The sequence below is a fragment of the Schistocerca nitens genome, chromosome 1, assembly GCF_023898315.1.
Source record: "Schistocerca nitens isolate TAMUIC-IGC-003100 chromosome 1, iqSchNite1.1, whole genome shotgun sequence".
Taxonomy (NCBI): domain Eukaryota; kingdom Metazoa; phylum Arthropoda; class Insecta; order Orthoptera; family Acrididae; genus Schistocerca; species Schistocerca nitens.
Window position 1 is genome coordinate 902,051,988 of NC_064614.1, and position 22,588 is coordinate 902,074,575.

Consider the following 22,588-nt stretch of genomic DNA (forward strand, 5'->3'; position numbering starts at 1 on the left):
TACAAAGATTATGATGCAATGAGCTACTTTTAACTTTTCTTTACATTCCAAAAGATATGTGTTTTTCGAGAACTGTCAGCAGCACGCGTGCCCCCCCCCCCCAAACACACACACACACACACACACACACATTTTGAAACACCTATGAAGCCAATTTAGTTCACGGTACCACGAACACTGCCATGTACTACATTACTTAGTAAATAATACAAAATTTATTTGTTAAATATGTTACAGTGAATTAATTTACCTGAACAGAAAATATAAATTTAGGCAACACTAACTACATTTCAAATCAAAAGCTGAAAACAGAATGATGTTAATAAGTGAAAACTACCCTCTTTAATTTGTGGCAATTTTTGCACACACAAAAAGGATACGAGAATAAAGTTTTCATTGAACAGACTGAAAACTTGCATACTACTTCATTAAAATTGTATCATGGTCAAAGTGACCTGAAGTCCAATGTACATAAGTCCCTAACAAACATTTGTAGAATGGAAAGAATTTACCTCTGAGCAATATCTGGGACGGAACTGCTTGGAGTGTATTTTCCTTCATGACCTCCTAGGTTGGGAGCAATTCGATTATTACCAAATTTTTGAGTTATGCTGGTTTCCTGCACAGTGCTCTATAAGACAAGAGAAAAACAAAGAAAATACCACTGGTATGAACATAAAAACTATAAATTTGTACTTTAGTGGGAACTTTAACGTCTTAAAAGCTGATATAGTTTCAAATAACCAGAATGAATTTCCACTCCGCAGCGAAGTGTGTGCTGACTTGAAACTTCCTGGGAGACAAACTGTGTTCTGGTCCTGGTCCCAGGTTCAAGTCCAGGTCTGGTACACTGTTTTAATCTGCCAAGAAGTTTTATTTTCAAATATTTTACTACACAATAAAATCTACAGCAGGAGAGTTTCTTCGCATATTCTGTCATCTACAAAAGTAAATGCATACTTGAAACTTATCTCATTTATGATTAAACACATTGAATGTTTTTACTTGTGGAGAAGAAAGAAACAATGTAATCTGTAACAAATATGTGCCCATCTTCCCGAAACCATACTATGTGTTATAAAATCACATTTTTAATTTTATTATGTGTCCTCATACTCAGGCCTACTTAAATTGAGAATCTGTCTAATCTAATTGGAAGTGTAAGTTCAAAAGCAAATTTTCTGTTCATTTTTAAATTTTTAACACTGGTTCTAGTGACTTACAGAAAAAGAATTTCCTTATGCCATAAAGCCTTGCTACATGACTTAAGCAATGGTTTCCTAAAAACAATCTTGTATACAGAACGGAATCAACATATTAGGTTTGCAAATAAGTGCATAGTGTTTTTCTGTGTTGTTGTTGTGGTCTTCAGTCCAGAGCCTGATTTGATGTAGCTCTCCATGCTACTCTATCCTGTGCAAGCTTCTTCATCTCGAAGTACCTACTGCAACCTACATCCTTCTGAATCTGCTTAGTACATTCATCTCTTGGTCTCCCTCTATAATTTTTACCCACCACGCTGCCCTCGAATACTAAATTGGTGATCCCTTGATACCTCAGAACATGTCCTATCCACCAATCCCTTTCTTCTACTCAAGTTGTGCCACAGATTTCTCTTTTCTCCAATTCTATTCAAGTTACGTCATCTACCCAGCTAATCTTCGGCAGTCTTCTGTAGCACCACATTTAGAAAGCGTCTATTTTCTTCTTGTCTAAACTATTCATCGTCCATGTTTCACTTCCATACATAGCTACACTCCATACAAATACTTTCAGAAAGGACTTCCTGACACTTAAATCTACGCTCAATGTTAACAAATTTCTCGTCTTCAGACACTCTTTCCTTGCCATTGCCAGTCTACATTTTATACACTCTCCACTTCGACCATCATCAGTTATTTTGCTCCCCAAATAGCAAAATCCATCTACTACTTTAAGTGTCTATTTCCCACACTAATTCCCACAGCATCACCTGATTTAATTTGACTAAATTCCGTTATCCTTGTTTTGCTTTTGTTGATGTTCATCTTATATCCTCCTTTAAAAGACACTGTCCATTCCATTCAATTGCTCTTCCAGGTTCTTTGCAGTCTCTGGCAGAATTACAATGTCATCAGCAAACCTCGAAGTTTCTATTTCTTTTCCATGGATTTTAATTCCTACTCCAAATTTTTGTTTTGTTTCCTTTACTGCTTGCTCAATATACAGATTGAATAACATCGATGAGAGGCTACAACCCTGTCTCACTCCCTTCCCAACCACTGCTTCCCTTTCATGCCCCTTGACTCTTATACCTGCCATCTGGTTTCTGTACATATTGTAAACAGCCTTTCGCTCCCTGCATTTCACCCATGCCACCTTCAGAATTTGGAAGAGAGTATTCCAGTCAACATTGTCAAAAGCTTTCTGTACGTCTACAAATGCTAGAAACATAGGTTTGCCTTTCCTTAATCTTTCTTCTAAGATACGTCGTAGGATTAGTATTGCATCACGTGTTCCAACATTTCTACGGAATCCATACCGATCTTCCCCGAGGTCGGCTTCAACCAGTTTTTCCATTTGTCTGCAAAGAATTCGTGTTATTATTTTGCAGCTGTGATTTATTAAACTGATGGTTTGGTAATTTGCACTCCTGTCAACACCTGCTTTCTTTGGAATTCGAATTATTATATTCTTCTTGAAGTATGAGGGTACTTCGCCTGTCTCATACATCTTGCTCACCAGATGGTAGGGTTTTGTCAGGGCTGGCTCTCCCAAGGCTATCAGTAGTTCTAATTGAATGTTGTCTACTCCCAGGGCCTTGTTTCGACTTAGGTCTTTCAGTGCTCTGTCAAACTCTTCATGCAACATCATATCTCCCATTTCATCTTCATGTACATCCTCTTCCATTTCCATAATATTGCCCTCGAGTACATCACCCTTGTATAATCCCTCTAGATATTCCTTCTACCTTTCTGCTTTTCCTTCTTTGCTTGGAACAGGTTTTCCATCTGAGGTCTTGATACTCGTACGGGTAGTCCTCTTTCTCCAAAGGTCTCTTTAATTTTCCTGTAGGCAGTATATGCCTTACCCCTAGTGATATATGCCTCTATATCCTTATTTTGTCCTCTAGATATCCCCGCTTAGCCATTTTGCACTTCCTGTCGATCTCATTTTGGGACGTTTGTACTCGTTTTTGCCTGTTTCATTTACTGCATTTTTATATTTTCTCCTTTCATCAATTAAATTCAATACCTCTTCTATTACACAAGGATTTCTACTAGCCCTCATCTTTTTACCTACTTGAGCCTCTGCTGCCTTCACTATTTCATCTCTCAAAGCTCACCCATTCTTCTTCTACTGTATTTCTTTCTCCCATATTTGTCAAGTCTTCTCTAATGCTCTCTCTGAAACACTCTACAACCTCTGGTTCTTTCAGTTTATCCAGGTCCTCTCTCCTAAAATTCCCACCTTTTTGCAGTTTCTTCAGTTTTAATCTACAGCTCATTACCAACAGATTGCGATCAGAGCCCATATCTGGCCATTATGTAATCTATCTGAAACCTTCCAGTGTCTCCATGCCTCTTTCACATTTATAACCCTCTTTCATGATTATTAAACCATATTCACCCACTACTTTTCCTTCTCTTACTTTTCCTACTATCGAATTCCAGTCCCCCATGACTATTGAATTTTTGTCTCCCTTCAGCATCTGAATAATTTCTTTTATCTCATTGTACATTTCTTCAATCTCTTCGTCATCTGTGGAGCTAGTTGGCAAATAAACTTTTACTACTGTGGTAGGCCTGGGCTTCACATCTATCACGGCTACAACAATGCGTTCACTATGCTGTTCATTGTAGCTTACCCGCATTTCAATTTTTTTATTCATTATTAAACCTACTCCTGCATTACCCATATTTGATTTTGTATTTATAACCCTGTATTCACCTGACCAGAAGTCTTGTTCCTTCTGCCATCAAACTTCACTAACTCCCACTATATCTAACTACCCAATTAAGGGATCTGACATTCCACACTGTGATCTGCAGAACACCAGTTTTCTTTCTCCTGATAACAACACCGTCCTGAGTAGTCCCTGCCCGGAGATCTACATCTACATCTGTACTCCGCAAGCCACCTGACGGTGTGTGGCGGAGGGTACCTTGAGTACCTCTATCGGTTATCTCCTCTATTCCAGTCTCGTATTGTTCGTAGAAAGAAGGATTGTCGGTATGCTTCTGTGTGGGCTCTTATCCCTCTGATTTTATCCTCATGGTCTCTTCGCGAGATATACGTAGGAGGGAGCAATATACTGTTGACTCTTCGGTGAAAGTATGTTCTCGAAACTTCAACAAAAGCCCGTACCGAGCTACTGAGCATCTCTCCTGCAGAGTCTTCCACTGGAGTTTATCTATCATCCCCGTAACGCTTTAGTGATTACTAAATGATCCTGTAACGGAGCGTGCTGCTCTCCGTTGTATCTTCTCTATCTCTTCTATCAACCCTACCTGGTACGGATCCCACACTGCTGAGCAGTATTCAATCAGTGGGTGAACAAGCGTACTGTAACCTACTTCCTTTGTTTTCGGATTGCATTTCCTTAGGATTCTTCCAATGAATCTCAGTCTGGCATCTGCTTTACCAATGATCAACTTTATATTATCATTCCATTTTAAATCACTCCTAATGCGTACTCCCAGATAATTTATGGAATTAACTGCTTCCAGTTGCTGACCTGCTATACTGTAGCTAAATGATAAGGGATCTTTCTTTCTATGTATTCGCAGCACATTACACTTGTCTACATTGAGATTCAATTGCCATTCCCTGCACCATGCGTCAATTCGCTGCAGATCCTCCTGCCTTTCAGTACAATTTTCCAATGTTACAACCTCTCGATATACCACAGCATCATCCGCAAAAAGCCTCAGTGAACTTCCAATGTCATCCACAAGGTCATTTATGTATATTGTGAATAGCAACGGTCCTATGACACTCCCCTGCGGCACACCTGAAATCACTCTTCCTTCTGAAGACTTCTCTCCATTGAGAATGACATGCTGCGTTCTGTTATCTAGGAACTCTTCAATCCAATCACACAATTGGTCTGATAGTCCATATGCTCTTACTTTGTTCATTAAACGACTGTGGGGAACTGTATCGAATGCCTTGCGAAAGTCAAGAAACACGGCATCTACCTGTGAACCCGTGTCTATGGCCCTCTGAGTCTCGTGGACGAATAGCGTGAGCTGGGTTTCACACAACCGTCTTTTTCGAAACCCATGCTGATTCCTACAGAGTAGATTTCTAGACTCCAGAAAAGTCATTATACTCGAGCATAATACGTGTTCCAAAATTCTACAACTGATCGACGTTAGAGATATAGGTCTATAGTTCTGTACATCTGTTCGACGTCCCTTCTTGAAAACAGGGATGACCTGTGCCCTTTTCCGAATGAGGGACTATATTACCTCTGGAATATTGTACCCAAGAGGACGCCATAATCATTTAACCATACAGTAAAGCTGCATGCCCTTGGGAAAAATTATCGCTATAGTTTCCACTTGCTTTCAGCCATTTGCAGTACCATCACAGCAAGGCCGTTTTGGTGAATGTTACAAGGCCAGAACAGTCAATCACCCAGACTGTTGCCCCTGCAACTACTGAAAAGGCTGCTGCTGTCCCTCTTCAGGAACCACACACTTGTCTAGCCTCTCAACAGATACCCCTCTGTTGTGGTTGCACATGCGGTACGGCTATCTGTATCGCTGAGGCACGCAATCCTCCTCACCAATGGCAAGGTTCACGTTTATGGGGGGGTGGGGGTTTCCACCAAGTTTAATAAAAGCAAAAGACACACACAACAGATTTTACTCATCAATAATATATTCTCCTTCACTATTTACAACAGTCTGCCAACACAGGGGTTACTTTCTGATTCTATGACCATTCACATAGTTTTGAGGCAAAGGATTCACTGAGTGATGTTTGGAGCACACTGTCATCCAGAAAGGAAGTTCCTTGAAGGTTGTTCGATAGAGTGATAAAGGTGAAAATCAGAGTGCAAGATCAGGTGAGTAACATGGGTGCAGAAAAAATTCCCAACCCAACTCCTGTATAGTGTTTTTTGTCAGTCTAGCAGAATGTGGGCAGGCATTATTGTGGAGTACCATCACTTCACGCAGTCTTCTTCATCGTTGTGCTTGGATTGTGTCTGAAAGACACCCAAGCTGTTGACAATAAATGTCAGCAGTGATGATTACACCTCAGGGAAGCAATTCATAGCACAGCATACCGTCACTGTTCTACCAGATGCATATCATTATCTTTTGTGGATGAGGACAGGCCTTTGTACAGCAAGTTACTGCTTTATTTGAGCTCAACCATTCCTTTCTTTTCCTCGTGTTAGCATAAAGGCACCATTTCTCATCACCAGTACCGAAAATGATACATGACTGGAATGGTTGGTGTTGTTCGCGAGTCAACTGATGATGAGCAAGCAGAGATACACATATGCCCACCTGCTGATTTTTGTGATTTTGACTTAGAGCATGCAGTACCCACACATCCAATTTTTGACCCTTCCCCACTGTAATCAAGTATCACAAATGATGGAATGATCACAGTTCATCACATTTGACAGTTCTCTAGCACACTGACGTGATCATTCTGAATAAGTGCAGTTAAACGATATTCATCCAACCCCGAAGATCTTCCTGAGTGTGGAGAGTCACTAATGTCAAAAAGATCCTCCTCAAACAGAGAAAACCATTTCCTTGCTATGCTCTGTCCAATGGCATTATCCCGGTACACGGTTCTGCCTTCGCCACTGTCATCCTCTGTTGAACTCAAACAGAAGAATGTGTCAGAAATGTTCAGATTTCTCCACTTGGCACCCCATTTTCTGGTGACTACAACTCCACTCACTATCGTCACATGATAATATGTAAACTCAAACAGTAACAGTGAACTACAAATAAAAAATGACAACTGATAAGCAAACCCATAGCAACTGGAATACCAGAAAACAAAACAAAAACACTACACACCTGCACATCAACCTAATAATATGCTTTCATCTGAGTGAACATGAGAATATTTTCTTAGACTGACTGTATTTCCTATGCGTAAACACAGAAACTTATGGTTTGCAAGTTCTATCACCATGGTCTCGCAGTTAGCATTTTTAGTACTAACCTAATTCTCCTACAATCTAACTTATTGAATTTTGATTAACAATATTGACAACTTAAAGACTTTCAGGAGATGGAATCTTACTCATTTGGTAAACAGGCTTCAAAAAAGTGGTTGGAGAGGGAATGTTTGAACACTCTTGCTCCTTGGGTATGTTGTGTCCCTAAAGCCAAGGAATCAGCAATGATAAAAGCATGGGAATGTAGATGGCAAGACAAACAATTCTACCAGGGGCACAAAATGCATCGCCACTGAACACTGTTTACCAAGTCTGCAAGCTACAGTACAGTGTGTGGCAAAGTGTTCTTCATATCAATTTTAACTTTTCTGCCACATTATTTTAGACTATGAAGCAAGAGGAAAGATGACAGTCTGTATTCTTTAGTATGCATCTTAATCTGCCACATGTTTTCCTCACAAGCCCAACATATCTACAAAGGCAGACCTGTTTCACAGTCTTTCTCAAAAGCAGATTCATTCTACCACAATCGGTATGTAAGTTCCCAAAACCCTTCCATATTTTTTCAGAATCCCCGTAACCCATTACAATCCTAGCAGAATGTCTGAATTTTTTCGAAGTCAGCTGTCATAGCTATTAACTAAGAGCTCTAGATCTTTCTATGGTACCCCAGAATAAGTCTTTCTAGCATTCTGTTTATGATTTTCTTCACAGATTCATCACAATCTCCAAAAAATTCCAATAAAAGTGTTTCATGAGATTTCAGAACACCTTGTATTACCCGAAAGTATTTGAATGATAAGACCAGTTCCGGGATTTAACAACTGATTATTTATTTGGATAATATGGATTCTCTCTGTCATGGTCATTGGTCCATGTTTAAAGAACCGCCATTCAGTACATCAAGTGGAAATATGTTCCATGTCGTCATGCATTCTCTTTTGGTCATACACTGATGACACTGTCTTGTAGACAGCAGAATAATAAATGAACATATTGTCAGAGCTGCTGACCCTATCTGATAAATAATTTAGGTATACTGAGAACAATCTAGGTTTCCATTGGAGTAAATATTATTTGTCTCAACTGAAAATCTGTCATGTTGTATAGCACGCTCATACATTCATCAAAAACTTGATATGATCAGACTAACAAACTCCCCATTCACTTGCATAAAATACTTGGAAAATTTCGTCTGTTGACAAGTCATATGCATTTCAAACTAACTGCACTCATACTCATAAATTAATGACAATGCTGACACATGGTGAAACAATGCTCTGGTGGATGGTTTGCGGGTTTACATCTCCTCGGGGTATGACCATGTGGTGCATTTGACCTGCGGTCGTCTCACGGTGGCACTGGCATCAGTCCATACATGCAGAGGTGTGTTGGTGCATATCAGAGAACGGTGCAGATAGTAAGTGTGCAGACATTTTCAGACATGCTAATGGTGACTGTGTGTTGAAAATGGCTCAAAGAACACATATTGATGATGTTATGTGGGGTAGAATACTAGGGCAGCTGGAGCCTAGTCAAACACAGGAGGTCGTAGCTCAGGCCCTCCGTGTGCCACAAAGCATGATCTCAACATTATGGCAACAATTCCTGCAGACAGGAAACGTGTGCAGGCACTACAGTATGGGATGTCCACGGTGTACAACACCACAAGAAGACTGATATCTCACCATCAGTGCCCGCAGATGGCCACAGAGTACTGCAGGTAGCCTTGCTCAGGATATTACCGCAGCCACTGGAACAGTTGCCTCCATACACACTGTCTACAGATGACTGAACAGACATGGTTTATTGGCCCCGAGACCTGCAGGTGCATTCCACTGGCTCCTCGTCACAGGAGAGCCCGTAAATCCTGGTGTCAAGAACACAGTACATGGTCACTGGAATAGTGGTTCCAGGTTATGTACACAGACGAGTCCAGGTATAGTCTGAACAGTGATTCTCGCCGGGTTTTCATCTGGCGTGAACCAGGAACCAGATACCAACCCCTTAATGTCCTTGAAAGGGACCTGTATGGAAGTCATGGTCTGATGGTGTGAGGTGGGATTATTCATTCACTCCTACATGTCTTTGACAGAGGAAATTTAACAGGTCAGGTGTATCGGTACGTCATTTTGCACCAGTATGTCCGCCTTTTCAGGGGTGCAGAGGATCCCACGTTCCTCCTGATGGATGATAATGCACAGCCCCAGCGAGCTGCGATCGTGGAGGAGTACCTTGAAACAGAAGATATCAGGCAAATGGAGTGGCCTGCCTGTTCTCCAGACCTAAACCCCGTCGAGCATGTCTGGGATGCTCTCGGTCGACATATCGCTGCACATCTTCAAACCCCTATGACACTTCAGGAGCTCCGACAGGCACTGGTGCAAGAATGGGAGGCTATACCCCAGCAGCTGCTTGACCACCTGATCCAGAGTATGCCAACCCGTTGCACGGCCTGTGTACATGTGCATGGTGATCATATCCCATATTGTTGTCGGGGTACATGCACAGGAAACAGTGGCATTTTGTAGCACATGTTTCAGGACAGTTTTCGCAACTTATCACCAATACCATGGACTTACAGAGCTGTGTCGCATGTGTTCCCTATGTGCCTATGCTATTAACACCAGTTTTGTGTAGTGCCACACTGTGTGGCACCACAATCTGCCATTATCCTTAATTCATGAGCATGAGTGTATTTTCGTGAAAAAGTACTGATGGAGTGAAGCTTTTCTTCCTCTACAAATATCAATATTCGAGCTTAAAGTATGATGGGTCACCCTTCAAAATCTGAATATTAGGTAAAATTGGCTAACTCTGTGGATGTATTTTTATCTCTCATATTTGACAGGATTGTCCGACACCTGTTCTACCACCACCAAAAATTGTACTATGCAAGTTTCCAAATAAGTTTTAAGCAGGAAATGGGTAATTCAGTGGGACATTCACTGTAAAATGTAATAGGGATTCCACAGGGAATTGACAACTCATTCTCTCTCTGAATAGTCTCAACTATTTTTCAAAACTGGGAGTGCACACTTCAAAACCACTTATTTGGCAATGTGTGAATTACCAGTAAGAGTCTTAGAACTGTACGTATTTTAAATTTGGTATTTAATATTTCTGGTTTCTGTCTGTTGCCTTCAATTTCATTCATCACAATGACTAATGGCAAACTAGATGGAAAATTTGTATCAATCCATTCTCTTTATGTAGAATCAGAACTTCTTACAATTTACTTACAGATATAATACCACACACAGTCATTGTTATGTATGCACAAGTTGTCAGCTTTCCTCTATCAATTTCCTTACAGTCTCTTTTGAAGCAAGAGAGTAACAAACTGTTTCCCCAAGCTTCTTTGAACAGGTACTATTAAACCAAATGGTTGGTTGGCTGGTTGGTGGAGGGAGGATAAGGAACCAAACAAGGTCATCAGTCTCTCAATCCAAGAGTGGTGCACCCAGAAGTAGACATGTCCACCAAGAATGTTTTCTGATCTAGTCGGGATATCTATAACAATAAAAGCAAGAATGCTAAAAATGTAATGGACATAGTTTGTACTGTCAATAAGTCAAAGTAAGATGGAGGAGATAGGGAAGTCAGCATGTGGATGTCACCAGGGCTCTGCACGCTGCAGGAAATGTCTCACCCACAGCTGTCCCATTTCTGATCCATTACAGTCAAGAGTGTCCACTATTCAACAAAGTGTGACACCCAGAACAGAAAACTGAATGTAGCAGAAAGGAGGCAAATTGAATATAAAAGCAATTGAAGGGGGATCCAATAGTACCCTCGTCAAGGAGGTAGGGTTGGGGAACCCCAAGACTTAGCATACAGCTGGAGATCCTCAATCCCAACCCCCCGCCCATGCTCCACAAGTAGATTAAAGTCTTCTAACAGAGAATGAAAATAACTTTCTTGGAGAAAACTGAAAACAAGGTCAATTATCAATGAATAGTCTGCCAATATTACAGGCAATGAATCCGAAGTCCATACTTAGCATCGAGAGCAAAAGGAAGGGGCATTCCACCAAGACATGAACTACTGTCTGTAAAGCTACACAAAATAAAACTTATGGGTTAATCTGGTGTGACTGACGTGAAAACAACACAGGACTGCCGATTCCTTCTGGGAGAACCAGAAGAAAGAGTGCCATACTGCAGCAGTCTCCTACACTGTACTGAGTTTATTAGGTGGGGCGACAGCCCACCAGATGTCTTTCTAATTCAGAGTGTGCAGAGATCACATGTGCACCTGCAAATCCACACCTGAGATTGGCAAAGTGCACAGGGAGCAAGTAACTGCCTCTCTAGCCAAACAGTCAGCTAGTTCATTCACCTATAAGACTTGGTACCCAGAGAAAGACAACTGAGCATGCAGCATGACAAAGGTTAGTGAGAAGACCTTGAATAGCAGAGACAAAAGGGTGGCAAGAATAGCATTCATCAACAGCCTGGAGACTACTCATTGAGTCACTGTGTATTAAAACTTGATCAGGGGAGGCCTTTTAATAAAATTAAGGGCTTTGCTAATGGCTGACAGCTGTATGTTCCTCGCAGCGAATGGCTCCATACTGGCAGGTGTAGAGCATATCCCATCTGATCCAAAGTTTTTGAGCTGTCAGTATTAAAGACAGTAGCACCCCTGGACTCTTTCAGAACTGGACATTACAGATGCCAGAAGGCCAAGACGGCGACCAAGACCTTAGGACCTTGGAAGAGACTGGTCCTAATCCATGGAATCTGCTAGGAATCTGCATCACTGCAGTAATGATCTGTACAACTGAGCCTTTGTACATAAGTGTTTCTGCGAGATGTCAAAAAAGCCTTCAGGAATAATATTTTTAGCTCCTTACAGATATAAAAAAATGTTGCTCCAGACCTGTTCTGTACAAAGGCATTGACACCAAAAATAAAAATAGAAGGAAATTGTGTGAATCACTGGCTGTACAGAAGAAGAAGAAGAAGAAGAAGAAGAAGAAGAAGAGGGCAAAAGAATAACTCTCTCCATCTTCTCCTCACAGAGAGAGAGAGAGAGAGAGAGAGAGAGAGAGAGAGAGAGAGAGAGAGAAAAGAAAAAACACCAAAATGGAGATCATTTTTCCAAAAAGGAAAAATGAAATACCCATAGTACACAGACAACAATAATTTTTTTTCCTTGATGAAACGTGTGTAACCACACAGACATTCCACCCTAGTATTTACCTGTGGGCAAGACAATGTTTTCATCAGTTTTACAAAATGGATCTGTAACCAGTTACAAATGACTTAACAGGAACATATAAAATATCACATGTTTAATGTCTTACCTTCAGGCATACAAATAGTACTTAACAATGAGCAGTTAATCCTTTAAATGTGTCATATGACTATCATTTACAACTGGTTACAGATTTCAATTTTTTATACTCTTCTAGTGATTATCACAGCTCCACCACATATCCAGATTGGTCTTGAAAAAGCAAGTATTCTATTGTTCCTGTTTTATTATCTCCAATTTACTTTTCTGAATATCTGCGTGCTACGCTCTCCTTATCCTTCGCTCATAGACATTTATGAGCATTGTTTATTTTTTCTACAACTATCTTGAAAGTGCACTGTGCAAATCAACACAGTTTCACATAAAATAGAAGAAATGTAAAAAGTGCCACCAGCAGTATTAAAAAAACAAACTTTTTTTAAGCAGCCTCATACAGAACAAACTTAGGTTTCTACTGCTCGCAAACAATTTGCTCATACAACAGTGTCTGCTTACTGTGGTTGGTGAAGGACTCTGGTTAATCCGTCTATGTGACTTCTTGGTAGGCTCCGTCGTCCATACATTGATTACTGCAAACAAACCACATATTTCACACTTACAACTCAACAAACAAACGTGCAAAGATAGTGCATATTGGTATTTACTCACTGGGCATTTCTGGAGGCGTTTCTTTCTTGACATATTTTCCAACTACACCTTCCTTGATAGTTCTCAAATCTCTGTTTTTCCTCGAGAGCATTTTAACATTTAATTATTTGTAAATATTTCTGATAAAACCTTAGTGTGACGCTGTCATTCACTACTATCACTTAACCATTCTTTAATTGTTGAATACCTGCAACAGACAGTTAAAAATGTTATAGAGAGCAAATGACATTATGTAATAAATACAGTGGAGTGTGGGGGATGAACGGGGATGAGAGTAGGAGAAAACAAGGATCATGATTACACTGCATACATGAATAATTTGGTGTTTATGCCGCATAAAAAGCTCTCTCACTACACATTATCACAAGATTCCATTATGCAAGTTTAGAGCATATCATACAGGACCTACAGCAAATGCCAAACATTACAGTACTTCCTCTTGTGGCACGCCATTCCATACTCAAGTGACAGCATCAAATATATCTACTGTTTCCCCTTGGACGTATCTGAGGAAATGGTCCACAATGTTAAGATCTTTGTAGTCATGTTATAACGTATACTCTCAAGTAGATGGCACCGTTCGTTTTAGTAACGCAACCTGCACTACGAAAGTACATGGAGAGCGCTAGCAACACATCTGGACGTCTTGTACAAAACATGTTTAACTGTACCTTGCATGCACGATCTTACGGAACTTATAAAGTCTGTATCATCCTCTAACATGAAAGCATTGTTAACCTGCCAATTACATAGAGATCTGCCGTTAATTTGAACCATGACACGCCCTGCAGTTTTCGCATGCACTAAACTTATGTACTCGTAATTGCCTGACAGCAAGATAAATTTCATATTACTCTGACATGTACCAACTGAAGTTCGGGGAGGCGTACAGGCCACACTAGTCTCGTGATGCTTCCATGTCCTCAGCTAACGATATAGAAACCTTCGATCAACCAACACAAACCAATGTGTCTCAAGGTAGAAGATACCGCAAAATAAATAATATAAATAATAATAATAATAAAAATAATAAAGAGGGCTGCTGCTTACCATTTGGTTCAAGTTAAGCTACGGCAAACGAAGAACACAATGCATTAAATCAACTAAACAGACCCATTGGAAGATATGCACACAAACATTCCATTAACAGTTCGGTTAATGGATCACTGACACCCATGTGACAATTCGTTTTTGCGCGGCTCTCGCTGTACTCTCATACGTAAGCAAGACGTTTCAACACCTTTAATGACACTTGTCAAACATCTGGTAAATTCACGGAATACACAACAGCACTTTCCTTTCCGAATTAGGAACATACACATCGCACTAAACAATAGAGGATTTTTCCACAAGACAATTTCTGGTAGGCATGCGTGACTGTACACATAACAATTGTTAACAATTAACTCACTGTTGAGACAATGAATAACACTTCTCTCATCTCCTCACGAATTCCAACCTCAAATTTTTATGGCCTATAAAACATCTGTCAATCAATACAATTACATCAAAGGTGAACTTCAGCAACCAAAGGTACAATATAAAAGGCCAAACTGAAATTTGACTTTCAAACATGTACAATATGTTATTGAATTTCTAGATCGAGAAACGTAAATAACAATGTCTAATTTTCCCATTACTTTATCAAATTTCAGAATGGAAATCTGCTTATGTATGAAAAAGAGATAAAACTAGTGTACTGATAAATTTATATTTGGTCCCATTCGACTACAATATGTACAGTGTGTGGACTTGCAGCATAGGAATAGTCAGCTTAATCTAATGCCTTAAACCATCTAAAATACATATTACAGTTTAAAATATAAATCTGGGAAATGTGACAGAATTTATACATATATTTACTTTCTTATATTTGAATCCTGAGTTATTTAAATACTCTTTATCACCAGGTGACTTCAACAAAGATGCACAAAAACATATGATAACTCATGTGAATTTCATATATGAAGTCTTCACGGGTTGTCAGCTGAGTATCGACGTCGTCTCGTAGCAACGTTTGAATGCGTCTCCATCATCTTCAGGCGAAGTGTCGGGATATCTCTCTCTCACCTTTTACTTTACCCTCCTTGGGGAAGTGTATGGAGGAGTTTATAGCCTGTAGGCATTTACTCCACAGTGTGCGTTGTGAGTGTGTGATTGTCTTTGACTGTTATGGCAGTCTGTGTGTTGTGTTGTGTTGGTGTTCTGGTGGTGTCTAGTACTTGCCTGAGGTTGACGAGATTTGGGTATTTTAAGGATTAAGAATTGGTATTAGGATTTGGAGATTTTTGGGATTTTTCTCTTTGACTTAGTCGTCGAAGATCGTCATGGGGCGTTTGTGCTTATCGCGGGACATGTCATACCGACCTTAGGAGTGGTAGAGATTATTTCCAGATCTGGACGTGGTCTCAGAAAGCCCTTGCCAGATCTTGGAATCTTTCGTTGAGGAGCAGGATTTCGGCAGCGGCGTGCAGAGCATCGATGGGGAAGCCCATGGGTAGGGGCAGTGCCCTCCTGAGGTCGCGGTTCTACATCCTCTGGAGTTTGTCCAGGTGCTGCTTCACAACGTATCCCCTGACAGGGCACATATACTCCATTACTGGGCATATGAGGGCCTGATAGACGTTTAGTCCATCAGAGCAGGGAAGGGAGCTGGTTGTCTTGAGGACTGGGTATAGGATGGACATACTGCCACAGACCTTCCTGTGGATCTCGTGTATATGGGGTTTCCACGTTAGTCTTGAGTTGCAGGTTACACCGAGATACTTGGCGTTGACGGGGTCCACGTCTCCCGAGTCTCCGGGTGATCAGAATTGCCTCTGCCTTTTCAGGATTGATGGTGATGTGCCAGCGATTGGCCCAGGTTTCTGTGTTAGCTAAAACTCTTTGTAGCCTACGAATGATCAGGTCCTTATTTGCAGTACAAGTGTAAAAGGCGGTGTCGTCAGTGTACTGTGTGGTGTGCACCACGGGGGCCATGGGAGTGCCTGCAGAGTGCAGACTATACAAAACGGACCGCAGGACAAATCCCTGTGGCACCCCAGCACGAATACGCCTTGACAGAGAAAGTTCTATTCGTGAAATAGCTTTGGATTAACCTGACTATGCTCCTGGGGAGCCCTTGTGTGTATAACTTGTATAGTAGCCCTTTATGTCATACTGAGTTGAAGGCTTTGGTTACATCAAGTAGCACTATGCCACAGTAGTCTCTGTGGTTGAAGCCCTCTGTGGCTGCTTCCACTAGTCTCCTGATCTGTTGTGGGGAGGAGTGCTTCTGTCGGAATCCGAATTGGAAATCCGGCAAAAGTCGCTTGTTGGTGATGTGGTCTCATATGGGAATAAGTGGTCTCGTATGGGAATAAGCAGTAAGCGCTCATAGATCTCTCTGAGAGTTGGCAAGGGGCTAATCGGCCTGTAATGCTGTGGGAATGAAGGGACTTTCCTTGGTTTGTGTATCGCGACCACTTCTGCGTGTTTTCACTATGCTGGGAACTCACAGGTACGAGTAATCTCATTTAAGACATTCGCGAGGTGTTCGATAGCCAAGGGTGGGAGGTTTTTAACTAGCTGGTTGGTGACACTGTCATGTCCTGATGCGTTTTTTGTAGGGAGGGACCTAATTATTTTTGCCACATCTTTGGTGGCGAAAAATGGGGGTTCGTCTTCTGGGTCCTCCTCAGCGTTGAGGAAGACAGCCAGTTGATGATAGACTGTCTCTTCATGTTCTTCCTCCTGGAGTTCTGCCGCTTGAAACTGCTTCTCTAAAGTGTCGGCGAGGGCGTTGGCCTTTTCAGCATGGCTGTAGGCCAGACCCCTCTCATCATGCAGTGACGGCAACCTAGTACATCTTTTGGTAAATTGTTTGGTTGCTTGCCATAGTGTGTGATCGTCCACTTTGAGGGCTGTGAGGCGGTTTTGCCATTGCTGGTTTCTGTGCTCATTGAGCGCTACCTTCAGCTCTCTCTGTAGCCTCCTCGTGGCCTCATTCCTGGTGATCTTCCACTCTTTTGCCACTCTGTTCCTGTGACGGTTTTGGGTTAGTAAATGTTCCGGGAGTTGTACTTGCTGGGGCGGGCCATCCCTTTGTGGGGGAGTGGCATCTTCCGCTGCCTACAAGATGGTTCCTGTTAGGTCTTGTAGTGATTGTTCTACTGTTTCGACAGTAGGTGGCGGAGTGCGTGCGATATTGGAGGCGACAGTTTCGCGGATCGCTCCCAGTCTGTACGTTTGTAGGACATCTGGTACTGTGGGAGTGCTACCCATCCTCCCACATCGACCTCTAGAATCACTTGGTTGTGATCAGAGGACATTCTGTTGATTGTCCTTGCGGCCACAAACTCAATGATCCTCCTAGTGAGGGCTATGTCTAAAAAGTCGGGCCTACCTCAATTTTTTGGAAAATGTGTGGGCTCAACCAGACCCATGTTTCGAAGTGGTGGTCGCGCGCTAGTCATTGCAGTTTGGCGCCTGCTCTGGAGGTTACTCTAGAGTTCCAATCAGGGCATTTGGCATTGAAGTGGCCCCCCATTATGAGTTTGCCTTCAATTTGCTCCGAGGCTGTGCTGAGATGGTAGCCACTGTCGTGGTTGATTAGGTTGTTGTGTAACTGTATTTCTATGGTCTCTTTAATTACTAAGCCCCAAAATCCGTTTGTACTGCATTTATCACAGATGCTAAAACCCTTGGTGGGTTACGGTCTGCACCATGTGAAAAACTCGGCTGAGTTTGTGAAGGTACTACAGGGCATACGGCTGGAAAATGAAGACCTATTAGTTAGCTTCAATATGACATCCTTATTCACACGAATACCAATAGAAGACTCCCTGGCTTTGCTCGAAGAACACTTTGAGGAGGATATCATCAAGCTCTTTCACCATGTGCTAATCACCACCTATTTCAAATGTGGTGGGAAGTTCTATGAACAGATAGATCGTGTAGCTATGGGCTCCCCCTTAGCACCAGGCATAGCCGACCTATACATGGAGCACTTCGACAAGCTAGCACTGGACACTGCTAAACATAAGCCAAAAGCCTTCTACAGGTACATTGATGATACTTTCGTAGTTTGGTCACATGGCAGAGACAAACTGCTAGATTTCCATCAATACCTCAATGATATTCATGGAAATATCAAATTTACCATGAAGATAGAAGAGAACAGAAGCTTACTCTTTCTGGATATCCTGATCGCAAGAAACATGGACGGCACGTTGTGACATGCAGTGTACAGAAAGAAAACACACACAGAGCTCTATCTTAATGCCAACAGCTGTCACCATCCTGCACAACACAATTCTGTACTCAACACCATAGTGCACTGGGCCAGGTCCATCTGTGATAAGGCAAGTTTGCCAGGAGAATTGCAACACCTCAAGGACACCTTCAAGAAAAATGGATACAGTGAGACACAAATAAGGAGAGCTCTGAAGACCAACCACAAGAAGAGAGAAGAGAGACTGGATGAAGTCGAAGCAATGGACTGTGCGTTCTTGCCATATGCGGGTCCTCCAACAGTCAAGATCACGAGAATTCTCAAGAAACATAAAGTGAAGACCACTTTCCATGCAGTGGGAAAAATCAAAGACCATCTCGGTTCAACCAAGGATCCACTAGACCTGACGGCACCTGGTGTGTACAAGATCGGATGCGAATGTGGGATGAACTATATAGGACAGACACAGCGTTGCATCTTACTGCACCACAATGAACACATCAAGTATGTACGCTTGGGTCAGACCAACAAATCTGCTGTGGCGGAACATAGTATTGACGAGAAGCACACTTTCGATATCGAGGACACAAAGAAAATATGCAGTACAAACGGATTTTGGGACTCAGTAATCAAAGTGTCCATAGAAACACGGTTACATGACAACCTAATCAACTGTAACAGTGGCTACCATCTCAGCACAGCCTGGGAACAAATTGAAGGCAAACTCACAATGGGGGGCCACGCACACAGCAGACAGAGATGGATGCCAGGACACGAACCCAGCACACGCGTCCTCCCCCACCACCGGCCGCTCCAGGTGCTCGGGCGATTCCACAGGCGCGTGATTAGCCGGCGACTGGAAGCAGAGAGCGGCCCAGCAGAGATAAGAGCCTGCGACCGTCAATATCCCGACACTTCGCCTAAAGATGATGGAGACGCATTCCATTGAAACGTTGCTACGAGACGACGACACTACACGGCTGACAACCCGTTAAGACTTCATATATATGATAACTCACATTTAGATGTAGTTTTATAATCAGTTTTAAATATTATTGCCATACACAGATAACTACAATACAAAAAAGTAAGAATATCATCTCTAATATGCAGATTCTTAGATAGACACATAACCAGCCAACTTGAATGTCAAGGACCTCTTTCAACAACTCTCAGTCTGTGTGGAATAGGCCTATTTCTCAGCTGGTCTTTATTTCTCGTGTCATAAGAATGGTCTTCTGAATTTTTATGTATTGTGTTTCATTAGTGAACATATTGCTCTGCATGTGTACGGAGATGAAAAAGATAATACTTTTAGAATTTGGAAGGTAGTTTTGTATGGATCACTTTGTTTTTTTTTTAATTCAGAATAGTCCTAATGGCCTTTGTTAAATACAAAAATTATTTTTGCATGCATGCTGCTGGAGTTTGCCCACACAGTAATTCCATTCTGTAAGTATCATTCAAATAGAAAACAATACATTGTACATAAAAGTTGTTTGTTAGCACCATATGCAATTTGTTTCATAATAAATATTACAGTGCTTCATTTACATCAGACTTTGTCTGTATGTTGTCAACGTTGGAGTGTACTATCAAATTCTGAAAAATGTTATGCAGATAATTTTTTACTGTCTACTTTCGTCTGGAAATGTATCTATGTGGTCTTCTTTTCCTTTGTTATTGAAAAACCATAAACAATGCCTTCTTTTAGATTTATAATTGAGTCACTTTGTACAAACCACTGCATTGTTTTATTTGTTGAAATAAATGCACTTCTTTCAAGTGTTCCACATTTTTTTCTACATTTACTAATAACATATCATTTTTTTTTTGTTTCTTCTTACTGATATCGAACACAGTCGTTAACACACTTGACTTACATTTAGGAGGATGATGGAGCAAATTCCTATTCAGATTTATGTTTCTCATGACTTTCCTAAATCCCATAAGGCAAAGACTAGGAAGGTTTTTTTTGTAAGGATCCAGCCGAATTCCTTCCCTAATCATAGCTTATGATTCATCTTTAATGACTTCCTTGTCAATGGGACATTAAACTCCAGTATCCTGTCGTTACTTTCATGGCTTTAATATTCTTTACGAAACAGTTGAGCAATAGTGGACCAAATACAGATCCTTGAGGTATACCATATTTAATGCCTTTGATTTCACATCTGCTACCAGACTCTGTCATCATGCACTGCTTTCTCTTGCCAACATATGATATTATCCTTTGTGCTGCATGTCTATGTGTTCCACAGCTTTTAAATTTTTCAGTTATAGTGGCTGTTTCAACAGCATTAGAAAAATCCATAAATGTAGAAGACAGAAAGTATATTTTTTTCTAATAAGTAATAACAGATATCCTTGGGGAAAGGAATATCCTGCTGTGCCAGAAACACAATCCTGTGTTTCTATAGGATTTTAATAAATACACTGTGTTGAGCCTCTGTAATAATTTTGAGAAACAGATATTAAAGATGTTGATGTCAAGTTATTTGGGTCATCATTGTTGCCTTTTATGTGTGCTGGGACTACTTTGATTATTTTTGATTTCTCTAGAAATATTCCTTCTCAGAATGAGCAGTTTGCTAAATACAAAAATGCTGCAGCTATCTTCACACTCACATGCTATATTAGATGATGAGATATTTTATCATCTCTTACAAACTTCTTCAATTTTAGTCTCTGAATGCTTTCTATGAGTTCCTGTTTTGTAGCTTATTCCAGAAACATTGAGAGGAATGGATGGGTTCAGTTCCTGTATGATTTCTTTCACATTTTAATTTTTGTACAGCATCTGTGAAACTGTTCATGAGGATCTTAGCAAATTTTGTTTCATTTGCAAGTGCAGTGTCCTCAGTTTTTATTGACTTAACGATATTCCTGTTACTTGTACGATTTTTACTCTATTTTGCTGTGGTATTTATGTCCCATGCTATTTTACTTTCGTGTTTTGAATTTTTCATGATTGTGTTCATTGAATTGGCCTTTGGTTATTCTATCAATTGCATATACTTCTCCTGAAACTTTTTATATGTCCAAATACTGTGATTGTATGAGGTCCTTGAATCTTGCTTTGATTTCTACATCTACATCTACATGACTACTCTGCAATTCACATTTAAGTGCTTGGCAGAGGGTTCATCGAACCACAATCATACCATCTCTCTTCCGTTCCACTCCCGAACAGCGCGCGGGAAAAACGAACACCTAAACCTTTGTGTTCGAGCTCTGATTTCTCTTATTTTATTTTGAGATCATTCCTACCTACGTAGGTTGGGCTCAACAAATTATTTTCGCATTCGGAAGAGAAAGTTGGTGACTGAAATTTCGTAAATAGATCTCGCCGCGACGAAAAACGTCTTTGCTTTAATGACTTCCATCCCAACTCGCGTATCATATCTGCCACACTCTCTCCCCTATTACGTGAAAATACAAAACGAGCTCCCGTTTTTTGCACCCTTTCGATGGCCTCCGTCAATCCCACCTGGTAAGGATCCCACACCGCACAGCAATATTCTAACAGAGGACGAACGAGTGTAGTGTAAGCTGTCCCTTTAGTGGACTTGTTGCATCTTGTAAGTGTCATGCCAATGAAACGCAACCTTTGGCTCGCCTTCCCCACAATATTATCTAAGTGGTCTTTCCAACTGAAGTTGTTCGTAATTTTAACACCCAGGTACTTAGTTGAATTGACAGCCTTGAGAATTGTACTATTTATCGAGTAATCGAATTCCAACGGATTTCTTTTGGAACTCATGTGGATCACCTCACACTTTTCGTTATTTAGCGTCAACTGCCACACCATATAGCAATCTTTTCTAAATCGCTTTGCAACTGATACTGGTCTCCAGATGACCTTACTAGACAGTAAATTACAGCATCATCTGCAAACAACCTAAGAGAACTGCTCAGATTGTCACCCAGGTCATTTATGTAGATCAGGAACAGCAGAGGTCCCAAGGACGCTTCCCTGTGGAACACCTGATATCACTTCAGTTTTACTCGATGATTTGCCGTCTATTACTACGAACTGCGACCTTCCTGACAGGAAATAACGAATCCAGTCGCACAACTGAGACGATACCCCATAGGCCCGCAGCTTGATTAGAAGTCGCTTGTGCGGAACGGTGTCAAAAGCTTTCTGGAAATCTAGAAATACGGAATCTACCTGAGATCTCCTGTCGATAGCGGCTATTACTTCGTGTGAATAAAGAGCTAACTGCGTTGCACAAGAACGATGTTTTCTGAAACCATGCTGATTACGTATAAATAGATCGTTCCCTTCGAGGTGATTCATAATGTTTGAATACAGTATATGTTCCAAA

At 41.1% G+C, this 22,588-nt stretch overlaps 1 protein-coding gene across 1 annotated transcript in view; it reads right to left on the reverse strand.

Moving 5' to 3' along the window:
• Positions 1-13,170, reverse strand: part of LOC126237326 (scaffold protein salvador) — a 45,053-nt gene extending 31,883 nt beyond the window's left edge. Inside the window, exons 1-3 of the mRNA XM_049947298.1 lie at positions 13,046-13,170; positions 12,893-12,966; positions 513-631 (exon numbers count right to left, since the gene is read on the reverse strand). Coding sequence (XP_049803255.1) covers positions 513-631; positions 12,893-12,966; positions 13,046-13,136 — 284 coding nt within the window. The 5' untranslated portion in view covers positions 13,137-13,170. The remainder of the gene's footprint in view (positions 1-512; positions 632-12,892; positions 12,967-13,045) is intronic.
• Between the last annotated feature and the right edge of the window lie 9,418 nt (positions 13,171-22,588).